This window comes from Sphaeramia orbicularis, chromosome 9 (assembly GCF_902148855.1).
Source record: "Sphaeramia orbicularis chromosome 9, fSphaOr1.1, whole genome shotgun sequence".
Classification (NCBI taxonomy): domain Eukaryota; kingdom Metazoa; phylum Chordata; class Actinopteri; order Kurtiformes; family Apogonidae; genus Sphaeramia; species Sphaeramia orbicularis.
Genome location: NC_043965.1, coordinates 20,742,204 through 20,767,892, shown reverse-complemented (window position 1 = coordinate 20,767,892; position 25,689 = coordinate 20,742,204). Strand labels below are relative to the sequence as shown.

General features: G+C 38.0%; 1 protein-coding gene across 2 annotated transcripts in view; it reads left to right on the top strand.

The window, feature by feature from the left end:
- Positions 1 to 25,689, top strand: part of ipo11 (importin 11) — a 147,341-nt gene that overhangs the window by 90,869 nt on the left and 30,783 nt on the right. For both annotated transcript variants that reach the window (XM_030143938.1, XM_030143937.1), the window contains 7 exons: positions 13,649 to 13,728; positions 13,850 to 13,930; positions 15,789 to 15,884; positions 16,281 to 16,394; positions 16,922 to 17,043; positions 21,972 to 22,067; positions 23,384 to 23,468. In XM_030143938.1, coding sequence (XP_029999798.1) covers positions 13,649 to 13,728; positions 13,850 to 13,930; positions 15,789 to 15,884; positions 16,281 to 16,394; positions 16,922 to 17,043; positions 21,972 to 22,067; positions 23,384 to 23,468 — 674 coding nt within the window. The remainder of the gene's footprint in view (positions 1 to 13,648; positions 13,729 to 13,849; positions 13,931 to 15,788; positions 15,885 to 16,280; positions 16,395 to 16,921; positions 17,044 to 21,971; positions 22,068 to 23,383; positions 23,469 to 25,689) is intronic.

Here is a 25,689-nt window from a genome sequence, read left to right as displayed (position 1 = left end):
ATGAGTAAGGACTTGTACCAACTCTCAAATCACAGTGTTTGATTCCATTATTACCGTTCATTTACTACATTTTAAGTGGCCATTCAGAGTAGAGATCCGTGACAACAATAGTATGAATGACATTTTGGGCTGTTACAGTGCTCCAGAGGAAAATAGAGATGCAGAACTTGAGCTGCACTGAATCCACCCTCCCATTGTCCTGTCATATTAGTGCCACATAGAAAAAGTGTAGGGATGTGGCATGGAAGTGGAACAGAAATTGTTTCCAATAACCACATGCGGTGTTATTTTGTCAGGCTGTTTGTATTCATACACGGACACTTAGGATGTCCGGGGTTCATTTGCAATAGTGAGGAGGGGAGATGATGAAAGTCTTATCAAGTCCAGGCCACAGTGTTTTGAGCTGTCTGACCTACCACATGCACAGAATGAGAATTCAATTCATTTTTTCATGAATACTTGTTTCCTCTGCTTCCTCTTGTATTGATATTCAGACAAAACTCCCCTTCAGAGGATATTGCTACAGTATGTGCACAGCTTATCAGCCAGCCAAGCAATGACGATGGATACGACGGCAGAATTATGGAAGGGCATTGGAAACCTGTTCAATAGCATATGCACGTTTACGCGCAGATTCAAGATTAAGCATTTCTGACTGTAATCATACAGTCCTGCTCTGCGCTGATGTGATAAAACAGGCGGTGGTACAAAGCTGAGAATGTTGCACTGTCAGAAATATTGGAAAATAGTCACACTCTGTATAGACTACAATAACAAAATTAGAGTTGAATAGTTTGCTTCTTGCGTGAATACCTGTCTTTCCAAATATCTGTCTAAAGGGTGAACTGTAAAGTCTTGTTTGCGTGTTACTTAGCAGATAGATGAGTAGTGATGTACAGCTGCTCTTACAAGCAGTAACCCCTTCTGTTGTTGATATATTTCCATGTACTTTGATGTAAGTTTTTATACCACATCCATTCATTCCACTGAAATTACCCTGTAAAGTCATTTTGTGCTCGTCTTTGTTCATGCGTGCAAAGTGGTCTCTTTGTGTGTCCTGCTTTCTTTGTGGTTTCCATTATGGATGGTGATATCTTTGATCTCTGCAAAAAAAGATTCAATTTGTACATGGAGTGTAACACTGAGGAGTGTCATATATGTTGAAATGATGGCCATCCTTTTACATACGGTTGCAGAAAAAATTAGACCACCCTTGATTTCTTCAATTTCTTGTTCATTTTGATGCCTGGTACAACTAAAGGTATTTTTGTTTGGACAAATATAATGATAAGAATAAAAATAGCTCATAAGAGTTTAATTTCAGAGCTGATATCAACCCATTTTCCCTGGTTTTCTTGATAATAACCACAGTCACTTAAATTCTCAAATTAATATCTTTGGCATTGTACTGCCAAAACAATGCTTTTAGGCATTCCATGTTTTCTTTTCTATTTTAGTCACATGATACACACAGGGGTTAGTACTTGATTGCATAACCATTGTTTTTGATGATTTGATGGTCTAATAATTTTTTCCGTGACTGTATGTATTGAATTCACTTAATAAATAAGCGGAACAGGAAAACCCGTAGGCATCCATATTTCAGTTTCTCATAAAAGTAACATCCCATAAAAATATCCCATAAATGACATCGGTTAAATGCTGATAATCTTCATAACATTGTTGTCCATCACCTCGATGTGAAAGGAAGCTACTTTTACCCGCAAATCTATTTTTTTGGTTTAGTTTGTGTTGCATGATTCATTTAAATTTTAGTTTTTGTCTTTTACAAAAAAATTACTTTTTATTGGATTTAAAATTCCATTTATTTTTTTCACTGCTGATTTTAGTTGTTAACTGAAGTAATCCCATTTAACTGTGTTACAGCATCCCTGACACTCCTGATTAGGCCTGTTATAGTCTCCATATTGGAATTGTTTCATTATTTTACATAATTGTGATGATCATCTCCATTCATCTGTATAAAAGCAGTTAAGTGACACTAATAAATATTAGTTTAGTATGATTTGACTAGCGTATATTAATGACATCATCTAGTTGCAGTTGCCCACTCTTTTTCCACTATGAGTTCAATTGCTAATAAATGTTGTTGCCCAGTTTTTTTTAAAAGTATGACCTTATATGGTAATTTTATCTCAGTGATTTTGTACCTTAATTGAATATCAAAGTAATGGGCTTGGTATATTTAAGGGATGCTATGCCTGCCATGCTCAGTTATTGTTACAAATACAACTAGCGAAAAGAAATATATTTCATTTTATATGTTCCAAAATCTTATGCCAGCTAGACTGTGCTCAGAAGTGCTGACCCTCGCCTGGTACCTGCTGGGAAAATCTAACTCTGTTTCCCCCAATATCTAAAATAGGACCCACGCTATATAGTTTTATCCATATAACCATAAAGGCACAATAACATTTAAATGAATCACTGCTATACCTGCATAGTAAGCAAACACAAACAGACCGTACTGGCCACTCCTGTCAAAGCCCAACTCTGTGGGTGATGATACCTTGATGTTCTTCATAAAGAGAATGAGCATTATTACTTTTATTACACTGATATCACAGGGGTGGCATGAAGTTAGCACAACAGTATTATTAATCAAAATTATTTCTATGGCATTTAATCAACTCAACTTTCAATCTCATGACATCCCTACCTGTTGTATTAGCTGTGTAGTCAGTGAATAGATGGTTAAAAGCTGAAAAATACAGCAATTTTAATAATATGTAAAACACTCCATAATATAGGGCATCTTTATCCTACAGCAAATGTGTCAGTAGTCCTCATACCAGTTAACCGCAAATCTCTTTTTAATCCTCATAGGAAAGCACATGGTTGTAGAGCCTGCTGGCGGTGGGAAAAACGTAACAACAAAATGTTTAGTCTTAATGGAATAGCACATTTACAACTAGTCTCTCTCAGGTTTTTCTCAGGGCTCTTAATCCCAAGGTCACCATTCATTCCATGTTTACCCCATTCGTCACATTCCTCAGTGGATCCCACTAGTTTTTTCTGTCATCTGAAATGGAGTGATGTGCCACCGTTGCCTGCGGCTCCTTCCTCACTCATAAATGCGCCTTCATGTTTGTGTCATTCGGAGGTTGTCAAGGCCTCCCGGTAACATCTCAGCTAAAAGCAATAATATATGATGCTGATCAGCTGTCACTTGAGGGTTGCTTTGAGAGGAAGGAGCCATTAGCTGGAGGCCAATACAAGTGTGAGTCTCAAGGTTTTTGTATTGTATCTGAAGACCGCCTTGGCACCGTACTGTGTAACATCAACAACATACTCACGAGCACATTATTTGAAAGATGGTATATGTGGTATTTTAAAATGACCGAAAATGATCATTGGAGTGCTTAGAATAAATAGCTCTGAAGTTGTGCCAAAGGTGCCAGTATATTGGATTGTAGAGATATGAAGGGGGGGTGACTATCACCACATGGCCTTTGACCAAAGCATCAGAAGGTAACAAGATGGGAAGAAACAAGTGTTAGTCAAAGAAAGAGACAACATGATCCAAGGTAGAAGCACTGTTGTTGTTTTCACCACTGGATACAGCTCTAAATGAAAAGAATGGAGTTTGTTGATGAAATTGCGGTGTTTCTTCTGTGTAGGCAGGACTGAGGCTTAAGAAGGTTATTATATAATGTTATTATCTTTGCTAAGTTGGCTGTTTTTTGATCCATGGTTCAGATTAAACCAGTGATTTTCAACGCTGGGGTCAGGACCCTACATGGGGTTGCCTGGAATTCAAATGGGTCATCTGAAATTGCTAGTAATTGATTAAAAAAAAAAAAAAAGTACTAATGAAAAATGTGTGTGTAGTTGAGAGAGACAATCACAATACATAAAAGATATAGACAACCTCTTAAGCTGAAATTGAAGCACTGTGGTACTGTTTATCTTTCAAATGTTCATTGTGGCAGTTGAAGATGCTGCAGCTCTTTCATAATTCATAGTTTGAGTTATTGTTTGTTCAGTATTAATTTGCAGCTTTGTAAATCTAAGCTGGACTGACTGTACATATCCTGACCAAGGAAAATAAAATTCTCACTTTGTGCCGTAATCTACACCTGGCTTTTCTGCCTCCATCCATAATAATATACATTATATAGACTAAATGTCATCTAAAATTAACATTTATTTGCAACATAATATAGCAAACTATTACATGATCAAAAACAAATTAATTTGAGCAAAAACGTGTCTCCATTTTGAATGTCTGAGGTCACCAGAAATCTGTGATGTTATATGGGGTCACAAGCTAAAAAAGGTTGGGAACCACTGGATTAAACTGTGACAGTTCTGACCTTGTATGTACGATTCCAAACAAATCTTTACTGTAGACTGTACAGAAAATGGAGGTGATTTGTGGTTTTACTGTCGGTATATATGTCTAAAAACAGAGCTATAATGTAAACTATCAGCTGAAGCTGCACATGAATAATATATGAAAAGTGTTATTTAGACTGACTGTCAAACTAATGAGCTATGATTTTTAGTTTGAAGAAAACTTGATGATACCATAATGGACATGTGTAACAATGAGCTTCATCCTTTATTCTGTGAGTGAAACACGTCTGTGGATTCCCTGTTTTTTGCAGTTGCTACCACGGAGTGTGTTCTATGTGTTCTAGTATGTGACTTCCTGCTGCTGTTGAGAGTTGGAGCATCAATACTACATAGAACCCCTTTATGTCAAAGCTACACATCTGGTTTGGAATAGTCACTATACTGTGGTATACAATTTTTCTGTTGATGTTCTTCCAATGTTCAGGTATAGGTGTGTTTTATCATCATGTTGTATTTGCAGTTTCATGTAGTTCAGACAACACTCGTGCATATTGCTTTATGAATTATTCATGCTGTTTCTGTGCATGGATTTAGAGAAAATTCACTCACAGGACCAAAATAGATCTTACAAAACTTTCATTATCAATACAGATGGATAGAGCCCAACATAATAAAAGCATAGTCTGCAATACAGTATTCAGGTAGTATCCTTCAGCAAGATGAAATAGGTACTAGTTGAAATCCAATAATAAAATCAAAGACTTGAAAATTAATGGCATGTGTTTTTCTTCACAACTCAAAATTAAGAATTGTCAAAATAAAACTCAAAGAAAACTCATAGAACAAAGAAGTCTTTGTAAAATGCCCGTTTCACTTGTGTCCAAATGAACGAATTCTGTTTCAATTTCTCTGCCTTGTTTATACAGCAGGGTAAGCAATCTCCATTTTGCGATGCTTGAAGTAAATTAATTAAAAGAAATTATAACTCAGAAATGATAACGGATATATTTTTCCTTTATAGATGGTATTTGTTTATTCATTAGCTATTTTACCTGCCATTAAGTATGCTTACTTTTCTTTTTCACTTACAAAAATGAATATATTCTCTTACTGCTGTGAAAAGTGGCTTATGCATGTGTATTAACAGATTCCCGAGTTAATTTGATAGTCGACCAGAAAGTAATGAAAAATTTTTTATTTTAGATGTGAAAAATATACTTGTCTCTACATTATCTGCTGTAATGTATTTGAGAATGCCTCTGCCTTATATATGGTCATTTTTTACACTCAGAGTTATTAACTCTGTTGCTCTCCACAGTTCAGTATCTACCACTTAGTGGCCATTAAGAGCCACTGCATCATTTACAGGCACAATAAACTGTGGTCATTCCCCTTCTCTGAGGTACTGTGGTGCTTCTCTTGTCAGATTATAGAGTGTGTCCTTGTTCACCTGCTGCTAAGCAATCTGTTGCCTTTGCTTTCTTCTTTAGAAAAATGAACGGCCTGGCTTAGCCACAAGGAAGCATTTGTTGTTGTTAGGTTATCATCTATTCCCTGTCATGATACTCCAGCTTTCCAGCACCCTTGATGCAACATGAAAACACATTTGTAACAGATGACTAATTGCTTCACTACATGCTAATTTTTTCCCTTGTTTCTGTCTGTGTACATCTTTGTAGTTGACTTAGATTTGAAGGCAATTGTTTTCCTTTTAACCAGTACCATGTAAACTCTGAATATGGTAGCTTAAAGCAGCGTATGACTTTCATCACAAATTGTTCCTCAAATTTGTAAAACCTGAGTGATAGCCTAATTATCACTAATCCATTAGTCTTTCCGTGCTTACTTTTTATACACACCTCGCAACCATACAGGGTATGGCTTCACCGCTCACTCGCTCCTTACAGTACATGTATGATAAACCTACACAATGACATATTCTGAAAATGCCATGAAACTGATGTCTAAGTATTGTTTTTCATGATCACACACCCCGTATTATAAGATGACAACTGACTTGCAGTGATTCCTTCCATTTCTTCTGACCCGGTAGTGGACACGGGTTCATTGCTTGTTGTCCCCATGTTTGTTGCTACTGCGGCTGCGTGGAATTCCCATTCCCACCATGCACTTCACCTCAAAATTTCCCAAAAGGCTTGAGTGACGTATCAGTTTGGTGTGTAAACAAATAGACTGCTTGTCTGTTTGTCTAATGGATTAGTGATAACTAGACTATAACTCGGGTTTTGCAAATTTGAAGAAAAATTTGTGATGAAAGTCTTGCGCTGCTTTAAGCTGTTTTCCCATACTCCCTCTGAAATGGTGAACATTTATGTGGGTTGATGTGCTGACCAAATAGACCACTGAAGTGCCTTATGCGTCTGCACACACAGCACATGGGGATCTATATTATCTCCATTACATTAATACAGCCAGCAGATGGCTAGAGAAAACAACCTGCACATTTCAACCTTAATATCACCTGGTCTTACCATAGTCCCTCTCTTCCAGCTCAGTGTGCCTCCCAGGCTTTTGCTTTTGTAGTGATAAAATGTATGTTCTTAATGGAAATCAGACAATTTGTCCAATGGTCCAGTATATCCATGATTTAAGGGGTTTTGGGAGGATCTAATGCACAGGTGTCAAACATGCAGCCCGTGGGCCAAAACTGGCCCTCCAAAGGTTCCAATCTGGCCCGCGGCATGATTTTATAGAATGCAAAAATTACACTGAAGATATTAACAGTCAAAGATGTTGAACCCAGTGTGATCTAAAGTAAAATAATAGTCTATTAACCCTTACAATAAAATGTGAACAACCTGAAAATTAAGTACAATTTTAACAATATTCTGTCTGTTACTAAATGTTTTGTGGATTTGTAGATCCGATTTGTAAGTTGTGTTAATAAGTTGACACATAATATTGTAGACATTCATATTTTAGTTACACATTCCAAACTTCAAAATTTCAACAATATTATGTTTGTGTAACATTGTGTGTAATGCACATGTACAAGTGATAAGTTGAGGCATAATACTGTAAAATTTAGCTTATTTTTCTAAAGAAATTACATTTTTTTCTGGTTATTCACATCTTTTTGGTGAAAAGATAGTTTGTAATTGTAAATATTTTCATAATTTAATGTTTTTATTGCACTAAAATGAAGAGAAAAACTTGGAGTTGTCATTATTTATAGGTTTTTATGATATTATTTTAATGGTTTGGCCCGCTTGAGATTGAATTAGGCTGATTGTGGCCCCTGAACTAAAATGAGTTTGACACCCCTGATCTACTGTAATAGGTCAATTATGTTTTCATTAGTGAATAATGACACAAAAATAAGAAGGGTGTTTTTATTATCTTAGAATGACCATTTATATCTACAGTGGCAGTGGGTTGCCTCCACATAGTCCTCCAAGTTGCTCTAAACAGCCCTTTTCTTTCCCTTTTTTCCATTTAACTTTGGCTGGCAGTCAGTGTTAAAATAAACTTTTAAAAAGTTGAGGCCCACTTTTTGCTACACAAATATATTCGTGATATAGATGAATATTGTTTTATATTGTGTCCTGACACCTTTCAGATGCTGTCTCCTAACCAACTAATTGCTTCCAACATTAAAGCTTTTCCTTCCCAATTTTGATAACTTTCCTGGGCATCTATAAGACATCAATTGACTGGTTATGACTATAAATTGCTGTGGCTCAACATTTTTTGCTTTTCTTTCTTAATGAGGAAAAGGGAACTGAAACCTGAGGTGAACACAGCTGCAGGTTTTGTGTCAAAACAAATATTGCGGCTCAAAATAAAGACTTCCATACTGTAGTGAGCATTGAGGATCATTAACATCCAATCAGCCAGTGGTGTAATAAAAAGGGATTAAGTTATTGTGCAACTTCAGAAATTACCAACACCAAATGACTGTGAGCCTTGACCCTTTCGTAGAGTTTACATTATAATTGCCTTCCATCTTTGTGCATGGACCACATATCCCATTAAATAAAGTGCACATAATGGAGGAGTTCCTCTAATAAGGGTCCTCTGTCATTTCGTGGCCACTGTGGGTGAGGATGAAATGGACGGGATGCAATCTGCAGATTAACCACTAGATGGTACTAAATATCACACACTGAATCTGAACTATGACAGCACGGAAACATTAATAATGTGTCTGAAATAACATGCCACTGCACAGAGAACATTTCTGGGTATCAGATTCGTTTTTTTTTTTTAATCATCCTTTTTGCTTTTAATGCTGGGGGAATGTAGCGATCAATGTCCATGTCTCTCCATCAGTCAGTGTGCATGTCTGTGTGTCATTTTTTTCTGGTGTTTTTACCAAATTTGCTAGTTTATCATTATGTGTTGGGGTAGTTCTTCAAGGAGGCACTATAATAAGTGCAAATATTTTTGGAGGTTTCAGAGCACAACAGGAAAACCATTTAATTTTTTGTTTGTTTTTTTTTCTCTTCTCTCATTTTTACTGTTAAAGTTTGATATATACCTGACTTTCAACTCAGCTTTGAGCCTATTCAGGTTGCACTGTGCACCGTAGCTTTCTGTCATACTCTGGAGGTCTGCTTTGAGAGGGATATACAGGTACAGAGGATACAGCCAAGAAGGTGTTTCAAGATGTCCCTGTTCCTGCAAATCCAAATGTGAGACTAACATTATGTGCCCAGAGCCTTGGTGTTGAAGAGCTGCCTTGGTGAAGCTGTTCAGACAGCAAAAGCCAGAATCATGCCATGTCCCATTTCTTAAAAACTGAACACAGCTAACAAAATGGCTTGTTGTGCTTTTTTTGCTAGATTTTGATGAAATCTAGCAATGATTTTGATTTTAAATTTGATGAAATGTTCTGGTCTGCGCCCCCCCCACCCCCGATCACCACCAAAATTTAATCATTTCTTCCTTATCCCATTTCCAACAAACCCTGAAAATTTCATCAAAATCTGTCCATAACTTTTTGAGTTATGTTGCACACTAACGGACAGACAAACAGACAAACAGACAAACCCTGGCAAAAACATAACCTCCTTGGCAGAGGTAATTAAATTCACGTTTATACACAGGAATTTCATGACAAAAGTTGGGGGTTACACAGGGCACGTTGCTGGGCCCAGAGGACGTCCTCTTATTTAACGTCAAAATTTGATGGGCTAATGATTCTGTCACTAATACTTAATATAAACTAGAAGCACTCGGAGAGCGCAGACCTCCGCCAAGGCTGATCAGTGGCCCCCCCCCCCGTGGGCCCCCCCACCCCCGATCACCACCAAAATTTAATCATTTCTTTCTTATCCCATTTCCAACAAACCCTGAAAATTTCATCCAAATCTGTCCATAACTTTTTGAGTTATGTTGCACACTAACGGACAGACAAACGTGGCCCCCCCCGTGGGCCCCCCCCCCACCCCCGATCACCACCAAAATTTAATCATTTCTTCCTTATCCCATTTCCAACAAACCCTGAAAATTTCATCCAAATCTGTCCATAACTTTTTGAGTTATGTTGCACACTAAAGGACAGACAGACAGACAGACAGACAGACAGACCCTGGCAAAAACATAACCTCCTTGGCGGAGGTAATCAGATGTGGGGTCTTTCAATAAAAAGCTAGCTGCATCTGTAGTGCTGGCCCCCAGCAAGATGATATGCCCGTAGGTGACTTTTTTTGATGTTGGGTATTTCAGGTCAACCTCAGCAAAATAAACCATAAGCAGTTTTGTGGACATTACACCAGTGTTTTTCAACGTTTGGGTCGGGACCCCACATGAGGTCGCCTGGAATTCAAATGGGGTTGCCTGAAATTTCTAGTAATTGATAAAAAAAAAAAAAAAAAAAAAAACTTACTAATAAAAAATATATGGTGAGTTGAGCGAGACAGTCACAATACATAAAAGACATGACAAACTGTGAAGCTGAAACTGAAGCACTGTGGTACTGTTTATCTTTCAAATGTTCATTGTGGTCAGTTTCAGATGCTGCAGCTCTTTCATAATTCATAGTTTGAGTTCTTGTTTGTTCAGTATTAATTGTCAGCCTTGTAAATCCAAGCTGGACTGACTGCACATATCCTGACCAAGGAAAATAAAATTCTCACTTTGTGCAGTAATCTACACCTGGCTTTTCTGCCTCCGTCCATAATAATATACATCATATCGTCTAAATGTTGTCTAAAATTAATGTTTATTTGCAACATAGTATAGCAAACTATTACATGATCAAAAATAAATTAATTTAGCAAAAAAAAAAAGTCTCCGTTTTGAATGTCTGAGGTCGCCAGAAATTTGTGATGTTATAATGGGGTCACGAGTCAAAAAAAGTTGGGAACCACTGGATTACACTAATACAAGTGACTAAATACTCAAGAAAGACACTTTACACACGCTTCATTTAATTTTTTATAGGGCCAGCAAAGAAGGCTCCACCACTGTGTGTTTCCTGCTCTAACCTGTCATTATTATATGAACCTTAAAAGAACCACTATCAGTCACCCTCTAAATGTTAGATGTGGCCTTTAGGTTAATGCAGGGAAGTAACGGTTTTTCTTCCGGCATTAGCATTAGATACACTGTCAACTTGTATGAGGTAAGTAACCATCCAAGGTGTTATGAGTGAGCTTCCTGTCAACTTGTATTAGTTTCAAATTATTCATGCAGATGCTAATCTTGTGTATGTATAGATGGTCTTTTTTTTATCTCGACTTTGTTGTCTCTCATCTGTTTGTGTCTCTAACATTTAAGTGTGTGTCTGGACGTATGTTACTTAGTGTCACATAGAGGCTATTCTTGGCGTTAAGGTCTGTTAGCCCTGCCAGTTGTTATTACAGCAAAACTTGTATCTCTCTGTGTATATGTTGCTTATGGACTATGCTCGGGTATTATCTACGCAGAAGTGTGTGTTGCTGTTGTCTATACTTGAAGAATGGAGTGTATACCGCTATGCAAATCCAAGCTGATTTTCCATGTCTCTTTTAAACCCATCCCTACTCTTCGCCTTACCCTTTTTCCCCTGTCCTCTCTCATCAGACTCACAGTCTGATTTCTCCTGAGGCTTTGTCTGTAAATTCTTTTTGATCCACTATCGCCTTTGGGTTATCTATCCGCTCGTACTGAAAATCTTTCCTTCATATTTTTCCTTCATCCACTTCCTCCTCTAATATTTTTAACACTCAATCAACATGGCAAAAAATTGCAAAAACAGCCAGTTCAGCTCCATGTTTGCAGCGTGCACCACAATGGAATGAACATATTACACAATAAAATGTCTTTTGTGTGTGTGTGTGTGAAATTGCCCAAGAAGTCATTAGCGGTTAAAGCAGTGTGTCATCTTTGAATGTCACTGCGTGGACACACTTACAGACCAACCATCAATTCTCTCCACAACAGCTTCCAGTGAGTGAATGGTCCTTGTGATGCTGTTACTGTGTGGGCATTTATCCTTCATGATGCGTTACCATCTATAACAAGCTCAACAGTTTTGCAGTTATTTCTGCTAAGCTCGACCAAGCGCGGCTGTTCTTTTGGGATCAAAGTGTTCACACATCTTTTTGCAGCAAATTGCGGTTGTTTTTTTTTCTACTGTTTCATCTCTCAGTTATCATTTCTTTTTGATCCCGTTCTAAAGGGCACAATAAGTTATAACCCTTCTACCACCGATGTATAAAGTATGAAAAACAACTTCACTGAGAGGTTTCGCTTTATCTACTCTTATGAACTTCAACATTATATGCCAGGCAAATATTATAGACAAAGCAGAACACATTTAAAGCTCAGATAATAATCTTGCAGAGGAAGCAGTATGCTAAATAATTTAGATGTAACCCTTGTTAACCAACCCTCACAATCTGTCTCATTAATGCTGGAAAAGAGAGACAGCCACTTGAACTTTCCTCGGGGCACATAAATGTTCATTTGTTGCATCATACTTGAATCAGTTGTTAAAAAGCTCAGACAAGCAGATTTTTTTTTTTCCGATAATGATGACGTATCAGTTTCCTTTTAAGGGGTAATTTGGAGGTTTTGCATTGATCAGGGTGTCTGCAGATCCTTAGAAAGTTTTTAAAAAAAAAATTACATTTGATTATCCTAAATTAAGGCCTTAATTGTCTTTAAAATTGCTAATTAATCCTTGTCGTAAAAACTGAATGGTCAGAATAGTTGATATAGCTGTATTTGCTTTGGAAATCTTTTTAAGGAATTTATCAAATTTATGATCAGTGTTTATCATTTAACCCATAAAGACCCAAACATCCACCGTCAACCAAAAGCATCTACTGATATAAACTGTTGGTCCACTAATCCTATCACTACATGTAAGTAATTGGTGTAAAAGTTAGTTTGTCATCTTTCATCAGATATGATCCATTTGGACATTCAGAGGCTCTGTAGTGAACGTGGCAACACCGTCATCTTCTACAATACTGATTCACCAGTAAAACCCATGGAGTTTGATCAATAACAGTGGAAAAAAAATACTTGGTTTACATTCTGTTAATGATATATTTCACTGAAAAAGTAAATTTTTCTTCATTTTTTTCTGTTTCGATACAATAATCTTTGACTTTGCTCTGGGGTTTTATCAGCATCTACATAATCAGTCAATTAAACATAGGAAAACAGATGATTTTCACCGGACAAAATGCAAAATTCAGAGGATAATATCATAATAAATTGTGATAAATCACTTAGGAAAGGTTAAAAAGAGAAAAATTAGTTTAGGGACTGCCACAGAAGTCACACTGGGTCCTTATGGGTTAAGCAGAGATGGGAAGAGTGGAGCCACCAACAATCATTAATGGGTGGAGGGTACAGGTATGAGCTTTAGCAGCTTAAACATAAGTAACTGAAATATCAGTCATGGACAAATGTAAATGTAACATTAGCTGAATTGAACATGGTTAAGAGTGGTTCAAGATAGTAACTATGAGCTGTGAATAACTACTGTTATTTTTGTGGATGTAAGGTCTTAAAATATGTCTTAAAAAGTAATATATATAGCTTCCACAAACCTACAATACACCTGTTTCAGACTAAAAACAACTTGAGACAAATAGTAGTAAGTAGGATGTATATTTTTTTGAACATTTTTGATGATATTTTGATGCATACTTAGCCCAGAGTCTATCCTATGTGGGAAATGGATTAAGACCAGTAAGTCCATCCATCCAGTGTATGTTGCAGTCCTTATTTGTCACACCTAAACAGGCCTGTCCAGCTGGACCGGTTAATAACAAAATGCCCTTGTCCTTTCTGCATCACTGCTTACATCCATCAATTACTTCCATGTTCAATTTTGTGAAGTGTAAAATTGAATGTTCTGTTTCAGAGTTGAGCTCAGAGAACCTGCGCACCTGTTTCCAGATAGTCAACGCCTACATATACCTGTCTGCCACCGAGTTCCTTCAGGTAAGACACTCGAACATGCTTTACATATGCATGAGGTGTGATGAACCTGAACATCACATTACAAAGTCAGAGCACGCACATTATATATAATCTATGCATGTATGCATTTGTGTATTCACAGAACTATGCAGAGTCATTGTGTCGCTCCTTCTGTGATTTGCTGAAAGACATCACGAATGAGGGACAAGTCCAAGTGCTTAAGGTACTGTCATTCCGTCTTTCACTCTTAAGCCTTAATATTTTTCTCGTAAAATACTTCAAGGTCATCTGTATTTGATCTTATGCAATACAACGTACACAAACATGGCTACAGTATATACACACGGACAAGGCTGTGAACTGACACCAGATTAGAATGCAAGAGGATCCTCCGTATTCTCACAACTAATAAATCATTTTGAATGAGTGACTGGTGGATCTTCACATAGTCGACTACACATCACTGTCTGCCAGGGCACCTTTCTATTGGTGCATCAAAATAATGGGTTTGGAAAGTAAGGACGCTGACTAATCAGTATATTAGAACATCGTTGATAATGAGTCCGTAAATCAGCCAAGAGAGTTTTAGATGTCTGCTCTCACACCAATATCTCGCCATATATAATAAAGTGGTGACTACTGAACAAATTTTGCTTTTATACTAAGATAAGTGCTGATCTTGCAGTTTTTGTTACCTTGGGCAAAAATATAGCAGTAGGCTTGAAAAGTATGATAGTACACCTTGTGCATCAGTTATTTCAAGGTTTGTATTGAGAAAGCAGGCCCAATGTTGATACCAATATTATTGAATTTTTTTTTTTACTTTCTTTAAGGAAAACATTAAGTGAATTTTGCCCACGGTTTTTTCTGTCTGCTCCCCTGCTTTTTTTTTTTTTTTTAATCCAGTCTCTCTTTTACCCTACACTAACAGAGATTTAATGTTATGAATCTAGTTATAGACTCAGAAACATTATCTATTGTGCAGTGACAGTAAATGCAATGATAAGAAAATAATGTGTAAAACAATAAAAACACAGAATCATGTTTTTCCAAGTGACTGTCTAAGGTGGGTTTATATCAGGTCTCGTGTCACATTTAGTTCTGCATAACAAAATCTAGGTCCTGCCGAGGAGCCTGTTTTTGTTTTTTATTTTTTTTCTGAAAGTTAATTCACTTTGATTATGATTGTTTCATCACTGGCAGTTATTTATTTATTTGTTTGTCTTTCTAACCATGTGAAATCTGAAGCTAACGTGCTGTGGGCATCCTTTGTGTTTGTGTTTGATCTCAGTGGGTATGAATACGCTTAACAGAACTGTTCTTTCTCATTTTTTTCCCCTCACATCACTGTTTGACATGTTGGTATGCATTCCTGGAGTTTAGAATAGTCACCAGAGCTTTAGATTAGTAATTCTCAGTGGCATTACCTGACATCTGGCTCCTTCTAATCCTTTATTATGAGGGAAGGAGAGCCAGTAGACAATAAGACTACCAGCCGGCACAAACTCTGCTGCTTGGCACATGTTGCAACTCCGAGGACAGAATAGTCCAAGTAATCAGAATGTATTACTTTGATACTGGAATGGATACAAATGATCCTCTATGTGCTTAATACAGTAAATCTACCCGCCTTATGTCAATGGATGGTTTTTGATGACTTGTGCATACTACTTTCTTGTCATGAACTCTTTGTTTTTCATTTCGTACTTCAGAGTTTTCTGCACATTAATTCTTTTTACTCCAGCTTCTAGTCCTGACAGGATTCACTGAAATTTCTCACTAACCTTTCTTGCCAGCTACTGTAGGTCAGACCCTCAATTAGACGCTGGATGTCTTACTATCTCCCAAAAGCAGCTCTTTTTGTTGCAGCTTTTGTCCTCTCTCACTCTGCTGCTCTGTGTGACTTTATATCACCCTGCATCTAACCCTCAAGCCTCTTCTGGAACGCTGCGTTTCTTGTTCTTTTTCTGGCTACCTCTCAACATTTTTTCCCCCCATCTGTTCTTCTGTTGCTTCATGCTACTGTTTCCTATTCCTGTCTTCTGATCCTTGTTCGTTTTTCGCTCCCTGTCTCACTGCAGGTGGTGGAGATCGCTTTAAAGGTTAGCCCCATATTGGGAGCCCACATGTTCCAACCCCTGCTGCCAGCTGTCTTCAGAGGTATTGTGGACGGCGAGGTGAGAGTTATCTTACATCCGAAGATCTGGACTGGGAATGTGTGGAAGGACAAACCTGTAGAGAGCTTATATATGTTACCTATGAGGCTCATTTTCTGTCTTTTTTTAGTGTTTAACCTATATCATTAAACGCTTGCATGGATATCCCTGCTCTTGTCAGTTCTTCCTGTGTGTCCTCTTCTGTCACATATAATTAATTCTGATTCACTATATAGTGGCATGTATTGATCCATCGTTCAGCGTAGTTAAAGGTCACAGGCTCCCTCTCTGAGATTCTGTTTTGTCAGTGATTCAACCCTCTTTCCTGTTACCCTGCTTAATGAACTGCGTAAAAGCGTTTGTGGATGAGTATATCTCTATCCTAAGTTTTTGTATCCATATGTGTGTGTTACACAGAGATATCCCGTGGTGATGTCCACCTACCTAGGCATTATGGGCCGCGTCCTGCTCCAGAACTCCAGCTTCTTCTCTTCTTTGCTCACTCAGATGGCCTCCGAGTGCAGCCAGGAGGTGAGGCCTGGCGTCTGCCCTTCATTTCTGTCTCCTCAGCATCGTCTTTTCAGATGTCTGTGAAAGCCATAACTGCAAAGTGCCTGTTAAAAGGGAATTACACTGAACAAGGCTGAAAGTAATGAGCCAAAGAATTGCAAATGGTAACATTTTCAAGCCCTGAAGTTTCGAATGGCCTCCGTCACAGTAACGCTCTAAAATAGTTGTTTTTGACTGACTACGAGCCAAATCAATTTAGCCTTGTTTTGGCATTGCTGCTTCAATCTCAATAAGTGTGACCAACCACAGGAACAATAAAAAAAAAAAAAGGTGAATCAATAAGCCAGTTTTCCATCATGCCAAACTCCTCATTGCTGAGGCAGAGCAGCGAAGGTCAGTTTTGGTATTAAATTTTTAAAGCTCTCATTTATTATGTTTTACAAGCGTCAAACATTATTAATCTCAGTCTTTCTCCCTACTACTATTCCTTTGTTTTTTTTTCTCTTTCACGTTCTTTAGCATCTCTCTTCCTCCTCTCTCCCCATCAGATGGACCAGTTGCTGGGCAGTGTTATAGAGATGTGGGTAGATCGCATGGACAACATCACTCAGCCTGAGAGGAGGAAACTGTCGTCGCTGGCTCTGCTCTCTCTTCTACCATCTGACAACAGGTGAGAGTCTCCTATCATTCATTTATGTGCAGATGTGATTCATTGCTGGTGAAAAGTGGATAGCTTCCACCTGTCAGCTCGGCTGAAATAGGGGCACATGAAAGGGGAAATGAGGAGACAAACCTGACAAATAATTCATTCAGATTCTGGTGATCTTAGCAGGTTATAGCCAGTGCAGTTCTGTCTCTGAAAAGGTTATGTGACCAACAATAGAGGTTTGTCAGTTGTTGAGCAGTTTACATAACTGATTGTTATTTCACTGTGCTATTATGTAGTACAAAGCAGTTTTATGCAAATGTTCAATGACAGGAAGCTATATCAATGTTTTCATGTCTCTTAACTTTGACTCTGACAAAGTTTTGTGATAAGATCCTTGTCATACCATTAAGAGTCTGGAAACACTGAGCTTAAATGCACAACAGAACTAGGTTTAGTGTTAAAAAACAGTGTTCCTCCATTGCGTCAGTCATTACATATGGACTTTTATCCACATCTAAGCGTGACAGGTGCACAGAAGACTGAGATTCAAACGTTTAAAAAGAAGATGTTCCTTTTCTTGACTTGTCATTTACACTCAATTTTTTTAGTGAGTTTTACATTTCATTTTTTTGTGAAACTTCTTTTGAAGTAGTTCAAAGGAGTTTCACTAGAATTAAATGAGAATTTTTCTTGTGATGTTCCTTCTGACCGTATGGTGATGCTTGGTTTTATCAAGATGTTTTGCAGCTCTGATTTTTTGAGTCCTGATATAATAATTGCAGATGTAGACAGGCATGAAATCCTTTGTTACGCCCCCATCTTTGTTCAACAACAATGATTGAATATGACAGCCTTGGCTGGTTAAGTGCTGCATGACAAATCAACTTTATTACTTGCAATCGCAATAGGATAAGGTCCATATCGTGTCTACAGCTGCCCCTGATATTATTATCAAATGTTCTTTACCTGCTTTAAGAGTCATGTTGGAAGTTGGGGAAGTGGACACCACTAAAACTTGGTTAGTGAACCAATGTTAGTGATTAAAATGTCCCCCTTAATATAAATGACTCATCAAGCAATCAACCTATAAATGTAGAAAATTAAACTTTAGCTTTTATCTTTGTGGAAAAGCAGTTATTTACTACTCATCAATGATGATATTACGAATTGCAGTCAAATGCTATTACATCTATTGGACACAAGAATGTGCAGAAGGGGTAGTTTTAAGAGCAGCTTAAATGTTATTTCTTTTCGAAAGTCTGGTCTTAATTACTTATAACTTAAAATGTCATAATTTGGCACTATATGAATGAAATTAGATGTGATAAATTTGATATGATTTGATTTCTAACCAATAATCAACTTATATGGAATTTTTCCGCTGCAAAACCAGATCTTTAAATGCTTTACACTTGAAATAATTTTAATCCATTGTGAAAAGTCTCAAAGGAAGACCTGATGATAACAGTGTGGTTTTAGACCTGATTTAAAAACCTTAATGGAAGGGGGTGGCTTTGAGAAGAGTCCCACTAGCATGGAGAAAAGGAGTAATTGGCTGTTAATGAGTGTGTGTCAAAAAGATAACTTATATCTCAATCCTGTAGTGGACTTGGAGCCGGTGAGGCTGGGCCAGTATGGGTCTTATCCAGGCAACGTTTTAATTTAACATAAGCTTCTTTCAAAGGTTAGCTGTTTGCAGATTTATTTCTGTCAGAACTATGTACATTGTTATCATCTCAGTACCTTTTGTGAACAGCACCAGATGTATTGAATATTGATATAAGGTGATAGTGTTACATAAATTAATTTCTCAGTAGTAATTATTGATACTATATTAAGTATGTATACATATGTTTAGCCCTCTGAGGTGATTAACTGAAAACAGTGCTCTGTTTAGTGGTTGTTTCTCTATTTCCTCTGACTAACCACTTAATGCATTTTATGTCGAAACATTTATCATGTCAGTACCATGTAGGAGCATTGTTGCTGAAAATTATATCACTTTCACCTTTAAGAATGATCCATCATTGTTAAGAAAATTCTGAATAATATTTCAAAGGATCTTACAGTGATGACTTTTCCCATATTTTCACTGCTGACCATTATTTTGTAATTGGTGTCATCGTTAAATCTGTAGAAAAGTCCTGTTTGTCCTTTCCTGTACTTCGGAAAGACTGATGATCCAAGGAGACTAACTTTTGTGCAGCCTAAGGGAATGAACATTTCATTTTGTGTTTAACATGCAGAGCCATGGGGTCATTTTCATCGAAGACTGCCTAAGTCATCATAATGTCTCATTCAGCCTATTTTGCTAAGTTCATCACTGACACCTTAGTTTTTGTTGGCAAATGTTCTGTAAAGCAATGTCAATACTAACTAAGACCAAGGACCTTGTCAAATCAATATCGCCTTGATCTGCTGTGCTCACATTTTATTTAATCATGATTGTTAGTGTATACCTGAAGTTAGTACATTGTGTTCACATAGTTTTAGGTGGGGAATGGCACCGCTCACATGTTATGCCAACACGCTGTAAGTGACAAGTGGTATTGAACAGGCAACCTTTTAATTTAACATGAACTAAACTTTGGGTTAATTCTGCTATGGGGCGGTAATTCACAAAGAAAATGCAATCTTGTTCATTCTGAGCCTCTTTCAAAGGTTACCTTCCCCTGACTCCCTGCAGCACCAGCTCCTTGTTTATGGAGTAAGGGCGTCACAGAGAAGGTTCATTTTGTTCAACTGCACCTTTGTTCCTGCAGCCATTTTTTTGTCTTTGCATGCAGCTTCACAAATCAGCTTTTCACTTAAAGGACTTTCAATGGCAGGCACGAACCGGCAGCACTAGTCAGCCAATAAAAAAATAATCACCGGAGAGGTGTTGGGTTGCAAAGAATTAAAATTGACAGACATGTTTAAATATGTGATAAGGGATCTCTAATACGAGGCTTGCATCCAGTTGTTGCTATGGCTGCCAGTTTGAGACTATTATGTGGAAATTGGGGGCAGAGGTGTTCACTGATGTATTTCACACTCCAAGAGTATTATGAGTGAAATGTAGAGGGAAAAAGAACAATTACTTTATGTTCTCCAGGACCTGTTTTTCCATTCTCTCCCATGCCCATCAAAGTTGTCAGTATATTGTCTTAAATTTTCAAGTTTCCGATACACTTTTGTTTATAGATGTCTATAGAACTTAGTTGAAAGTAGAAAAGCACTCGTAGAGCGCCAAGGCAGATCACCCCCCCCCCCCCCATTTGTTCCTTGTGAAAGTATCAATAATTCTTGAAAATTTCAGCAAAACCCTTCCATAACTTTTTGAGTTATCTTGCTAACAGACAAACAAACAAAAAATCTGCCTCCCCCCTCCGATCACCACCAAAATTTAATCATTTGTTCCTTGTGCCAGTATCAACATTTCCTGAAAATGTCATCAAAATCCATCCATAACTTTTTGAGTTATCTTGCTAACAGACAGACACACAGAGAAACCCCGATGAAAACATAACGTCCGCCGTTACACTTGGCGAAGGTAGTAACACAGTTTATTATACGTTACTGTGGTACAAAAATCGTACTGCGCACACAGTTCTTAAGTCTTGATGGCTTTATTTAGAAATTCACCTTGTAGAAGACACAGTGAACGTTGGCCTTCATAAGAAATGGTGAGTCCTAAGTTCAGTGGGTATGTATGTGTCTGTCTGTCATGCGGTGATTTCCATTTTTTTCCCAGACTTCATGCTCAGTGAACTTTATGTAGTGTTGCCTGGGGTTGACCTAGCCAAGGACAGACACAACTTTGATGCATCAGTGCTCATACTTATATACACACCCATATGCACATACACACATTTCGTGTTCTTTTGCCTCCCTGTTTTTTTTTGTTTTTTTTTCATTCCTATAGACAGGGGAAAACCTACTTCTTTTCCTGTATTTTCAAAGACTGACTCAAATAATTCATCAATGACAGCTGCTTGTCTCCTGGTCTTGGTGGGTGATGTGAGCCAGCATATTTTAAAGATTTCAGGTGTCGCAAGGTAAGGCTCTGTTGAATCACCAGCCTGTCAGGGAAAAACATGTTTCATTCCAAATAACAGATGTTCCAAAATTTTAAATCGACAGATGAGCGAACTGTCAAACCCACCTGTCAATCAAACCCCATCACGACAGACACCCAAGACTTCTGTTTGACCTAAAATCATATCAAAAGGGGAATAATTTAAAGATGGACCACGAGTACACAAGTTGGAAAGTGTGAGTAAAGAGGGTCATCCTGTATGAAATATTCAAGAAGAGAAGTTCTATGAAAGTCTTTGAGACAGTCTCTAGTGGCCGTGTGCGGTATTACACTTTAACATACTTACAACATACTTTTTTTTTTTTTATTATACACTTTAAACATTGGCTTCACGTTCGAGCTGCATTGCTATAAAACTACCAATAACGACACTTTATAGAAGAAAATGTGATTTCCGTGCTCCTTTGTTTCCCACACGATGCACTTGGATTTTTTTTTTCTTTTAATATCCTCTTTTTCTGCTCTTCCATCCTTGTTGTTGGAGTAAAAATTTCCTCTGGAGAGCACAGAAGCAGAAATACCCAAGGCCAAAGGTGGATTGGTCTGGGTGAAAAAGAAAAACAGCACATTCTGGACATGTGTGTTCTAATATAAGTTGATAAATGGTACTGATACCCTTTGCTCTGGATGGCCATATGTTTTTTCTGACAGCCACTTCATCACTCTCAGTGTCGCCAGGATTTAACATAGGATGCAGCATTCTATTTAGATGTTACTCTGATCACCATTTGCTTCCACGGCCAAGTAGGCACACACACACACACACACACACACACACACACACACACACACACATAAAACACGCAAACAAAACAGCTGCTGATTTAATGCTTTTGTGAATAATGAGTCTGTGCTCTCTTTTTATTTTCAGTGTCATCCAGGACAAGTTTTGCGGAATCATCAACATCTGTGTGGAGGCGCTGCATGATGTAATGACTGAAGATCCAGAAACAGGCACCTTCAAAGAGTAATGTTCATGCTATATAAAGAGAGAGTGCAAAGAAAACTAGTTGAATGGATGCTACTGCATTGCAGTTTAAATCATATAGTGAATCGTAAATGTCATTTCTAATTATGACAAAGCTGTTAGATGATGGATGATGACTTTGGAATAGTTTTGTAGATTTTAAAAGTAGTGTAACCATGAGGCCAACCCCTTTAGGACTGACGGCCTGACCTGCTCTAGCTCCAGCCAGACTGACATAAATAGCCGCCTGTGAAAGGAACAGGGAAACACTTGAACGTTTTGGGAAGAGACCCCAACCACAGCCCCATCTTTAAAAATCTGAACCAGCTCTTCTCCACCACTCACCCCTCTGGCACCGTATCTCAGGAGTGTGGTGTTCATTTCTGAGGCGATGTTAACCTACTTGCACACACCCCTTACCCCTTCTTTAAAATGCTCAGCACGACCACAGTGTGTCATGGTAAAATGAGCTGAAAAGCTGGGTGGAAAGGTTATTGTAATTTTTTTTTTCTATTTGCCAGTGATGTGTTGAATTGTTAGGGTTCCCTGATGTGCTTCACAGCCTACTTAAATATTTATAGATTATGTTTCCTCTCAGATTTATAAATGCAATCAAATGAGACATACAGCAGGGGTTATTACAATCAACCTGTCTGCATTTAGGAAATAAAAAATGCTTCAAATAAACAGGCTTTTCTTTTACCCCTGATTTGACACGGGTGTTTCAGAATTGTTGTGTGTCGAATAAGAATGAAAGTTCTTGCTTCAATGGGTAAATTTAAAGAAATAACATCCCAGTGCACAAGCCAATTCAGCATGTTACTTCACTGACATTATTTTTACCACACCACTAAAACACAATGAAATTTGAGATTCTATTTTTTATAGGACTGTACACTTTATTGAAAAGCTGTTTTGAAAAAAAAAAAACATAGTAGGGTGCATTGCACATAAATTGAAGCAAAACAAAAGTTTTAAAAATAGGAATATAAAAGTGGCTGAAATTTTGATCTATTGCATGATGTGACATTACCTCTAACTTATCTCCACCCACAGTAAGGATTAAGTAACAAGGACAAAAGAAATAAAAGACTCTACACAGGCTTTGGACTGAGCAAAAGGTTTTGGCTATGATTCTCTTCGCATGCAGATGAACTAATATGAATACCCAGCAGAGCAGTGTTCGAAGTACCAAAGGGTTCAGACTTTTCGTGTGTGTGTGCGCGCGCACACCCGCGCTGCATATTCAGAAATAATTTCCTACTGTGCAGGTTTATGCGTGGTTAATATTGAGTTGAATATTACTGTGTTTGCAGCTGCATGCTGATGAGCCATTTTGAGGAACCCAAGCTGAGTGATGATGAAGAGCCACCAACTGAGCAGGACAAGAGGAAGAAACTGGTCAGTTTAACACAGCGCAGACACAAAGTTACAGTCGTACACATACTGAACAGAGCTGCGATTGCCATCACGAAACCATTTTTGCATAAATTCAGTGACGTAAGAAACTCATTCATTTTTACTGAAGTACTTATATCTGCCGTCTGTTATGGTGCATGGTATAGTGGCAACACAATTTAGACACTCAGCAGAAATGAAACTCATTATTTAAAACCCAAAGGAATGTAGCTGTTTTTTTATTTGTCACGTCACATTTAACTACTTGGATAGCTTCTATGTTTTTTCATGCAGTGCATATGTACAGCCTTGAAATGTACATGACTAATTTGCAGTATTCTGTAGGTATAGTAGGGACAGGCTAGGTGATGCATACATATATGTATGAGCACACTGTATTCGGACTCATTTCTCTGCTCCTCAGCTGAAGCTTAGAAATTGCAACATGCTTTACATTGTAAATATGTTGTTTAATTATATCCTTGTCTCTGTATGGCCTCTTTCCAAATGAGTGCTCAAGCAAAAGAGAATATCATATGTATTTTCATCAGTGTTTGACTCAAGAGGAATGTATTTATAGTGACTTCATCTGAGTCGTGTATGTGAGTGCACGCGCATTTGTGTTCGTGTCCATGGTGTGTTTGCAGGGTGGTATCCCAGTGCACTTATCACCTCAGTCCAGACCCTGACTTTTTGCTCCAGGGAATAAAGAAGAGGAGACTTAAAGTTGCACCTCTCTCTTCTTCTTAATGCGTGTGGGTGTGTGCGCTCAAGGACGTGCATGAACGCATGTGTGCAACTGACGGGTGTGCCCACACGAGACACTTCTCAGTCTGAAGAGAAAGTTAATAAGAGACCCGTGACCTTCACAAATATTCCAGTTTGTCTCTTTTGGCTTGTATTGGCAGGTGTGCACATATTTGTGGAGCTTTCGTGTGCATAAAAATTTATGTTTGTGCCATTCTGACTGAGCTTGGGAGAAACAGAGGGTATCTTTTGTTCTGTCTCATGATGAATGTGAACCTCCGACTGGGCATTGGTTCCTCACTTTTGGAGAATACAAAAAAAAAAACAAAGGGCGGGCAATAGCAGTGTCTGCAATAAATCAAGCAATACAGTGTGCACCTTTGTGCTCAGTTAAAGCAGTCTCATGCAAATTGTGTCATTGTGTTTCAGCTATTTTTGCATTCAGTTAAATGCAGCTTTACTTTGTACTAGTGCTGTTTTTGTTTTGTATGACAGTAGAAAAATGTGTATCATTTTTACTTTACTGATAATATAGTTCAAAATGTAATGAGAAATAGGCCCTTACATGTGCTCATTGTATATAAAGTGTTTCTGAGCTATACTGTGATAACGTTGACTGGATATGACAAGTCATATATCAGGATATGAGATTTTTTGGCTGTATTACACAGCAGTAGTTGATACCTGTTGTCTTAAACTGCTGTTTTAGTCACAGTCTGCTGGAATAGGTGCAGGGGTTTGGTGCATTGCCAGTCATGCAGCCGGCAAAGGCAGAAGTCCTGGCTTAGAAACTTGCTCTTGGGACAAAGAGTGCCATTTTTCTAGAGGATGAAGAGACTGCAGGTAGTGAGGGACTTGGAGCAATACCAAGTAAATATAGCTTGACTTACCTCTAAACAAAGCAGAGGTTTTTTTTTAATGCCAGACACATGAAAAGGGGCTGACTTCTCTCCTCCTCCTGCCTCTTCAGATGAGTTTGAGTTCCCCCTCTACATGCAATGCATATTAATACTGAATAAAGGATTCTGCTGGGTGTTTTGTTGGGTATAATTCGACAGGAGAACAATTATTTTACTTCAGCTGTGTTATTTCTCCTGGGCTCTGTATATGAAAATGCAGAATGTATTCAAGCTAGGGTTTTTCAGTCTGACCCAAATTTAGACAAACTCTTTTCTACAGTTCTGTTTGAAACTACCCTTGCTACCTCTCAGTTGTTGCTTTTTTTTTCTCTCTTTCTGTCTTTCCTTTCATCTGTCCTCATCTTACAGCTTCTGCCGCCTTTTCTCATCAAATAGTCACATCACTGTCACTCTGCCTGCAGGTGATATTTGTATGATTGTATTGTTTTGTCTTGTTGTATTAGATTTGATGCTTCTGTGTAGGCACCTGCAATCCTGCAGAAAGGAAGAACAACAGGGGGAAGCATAAAATGTCCAGATTGCTTGTCCTCACTTCACCACCATCACCGCTTCACACT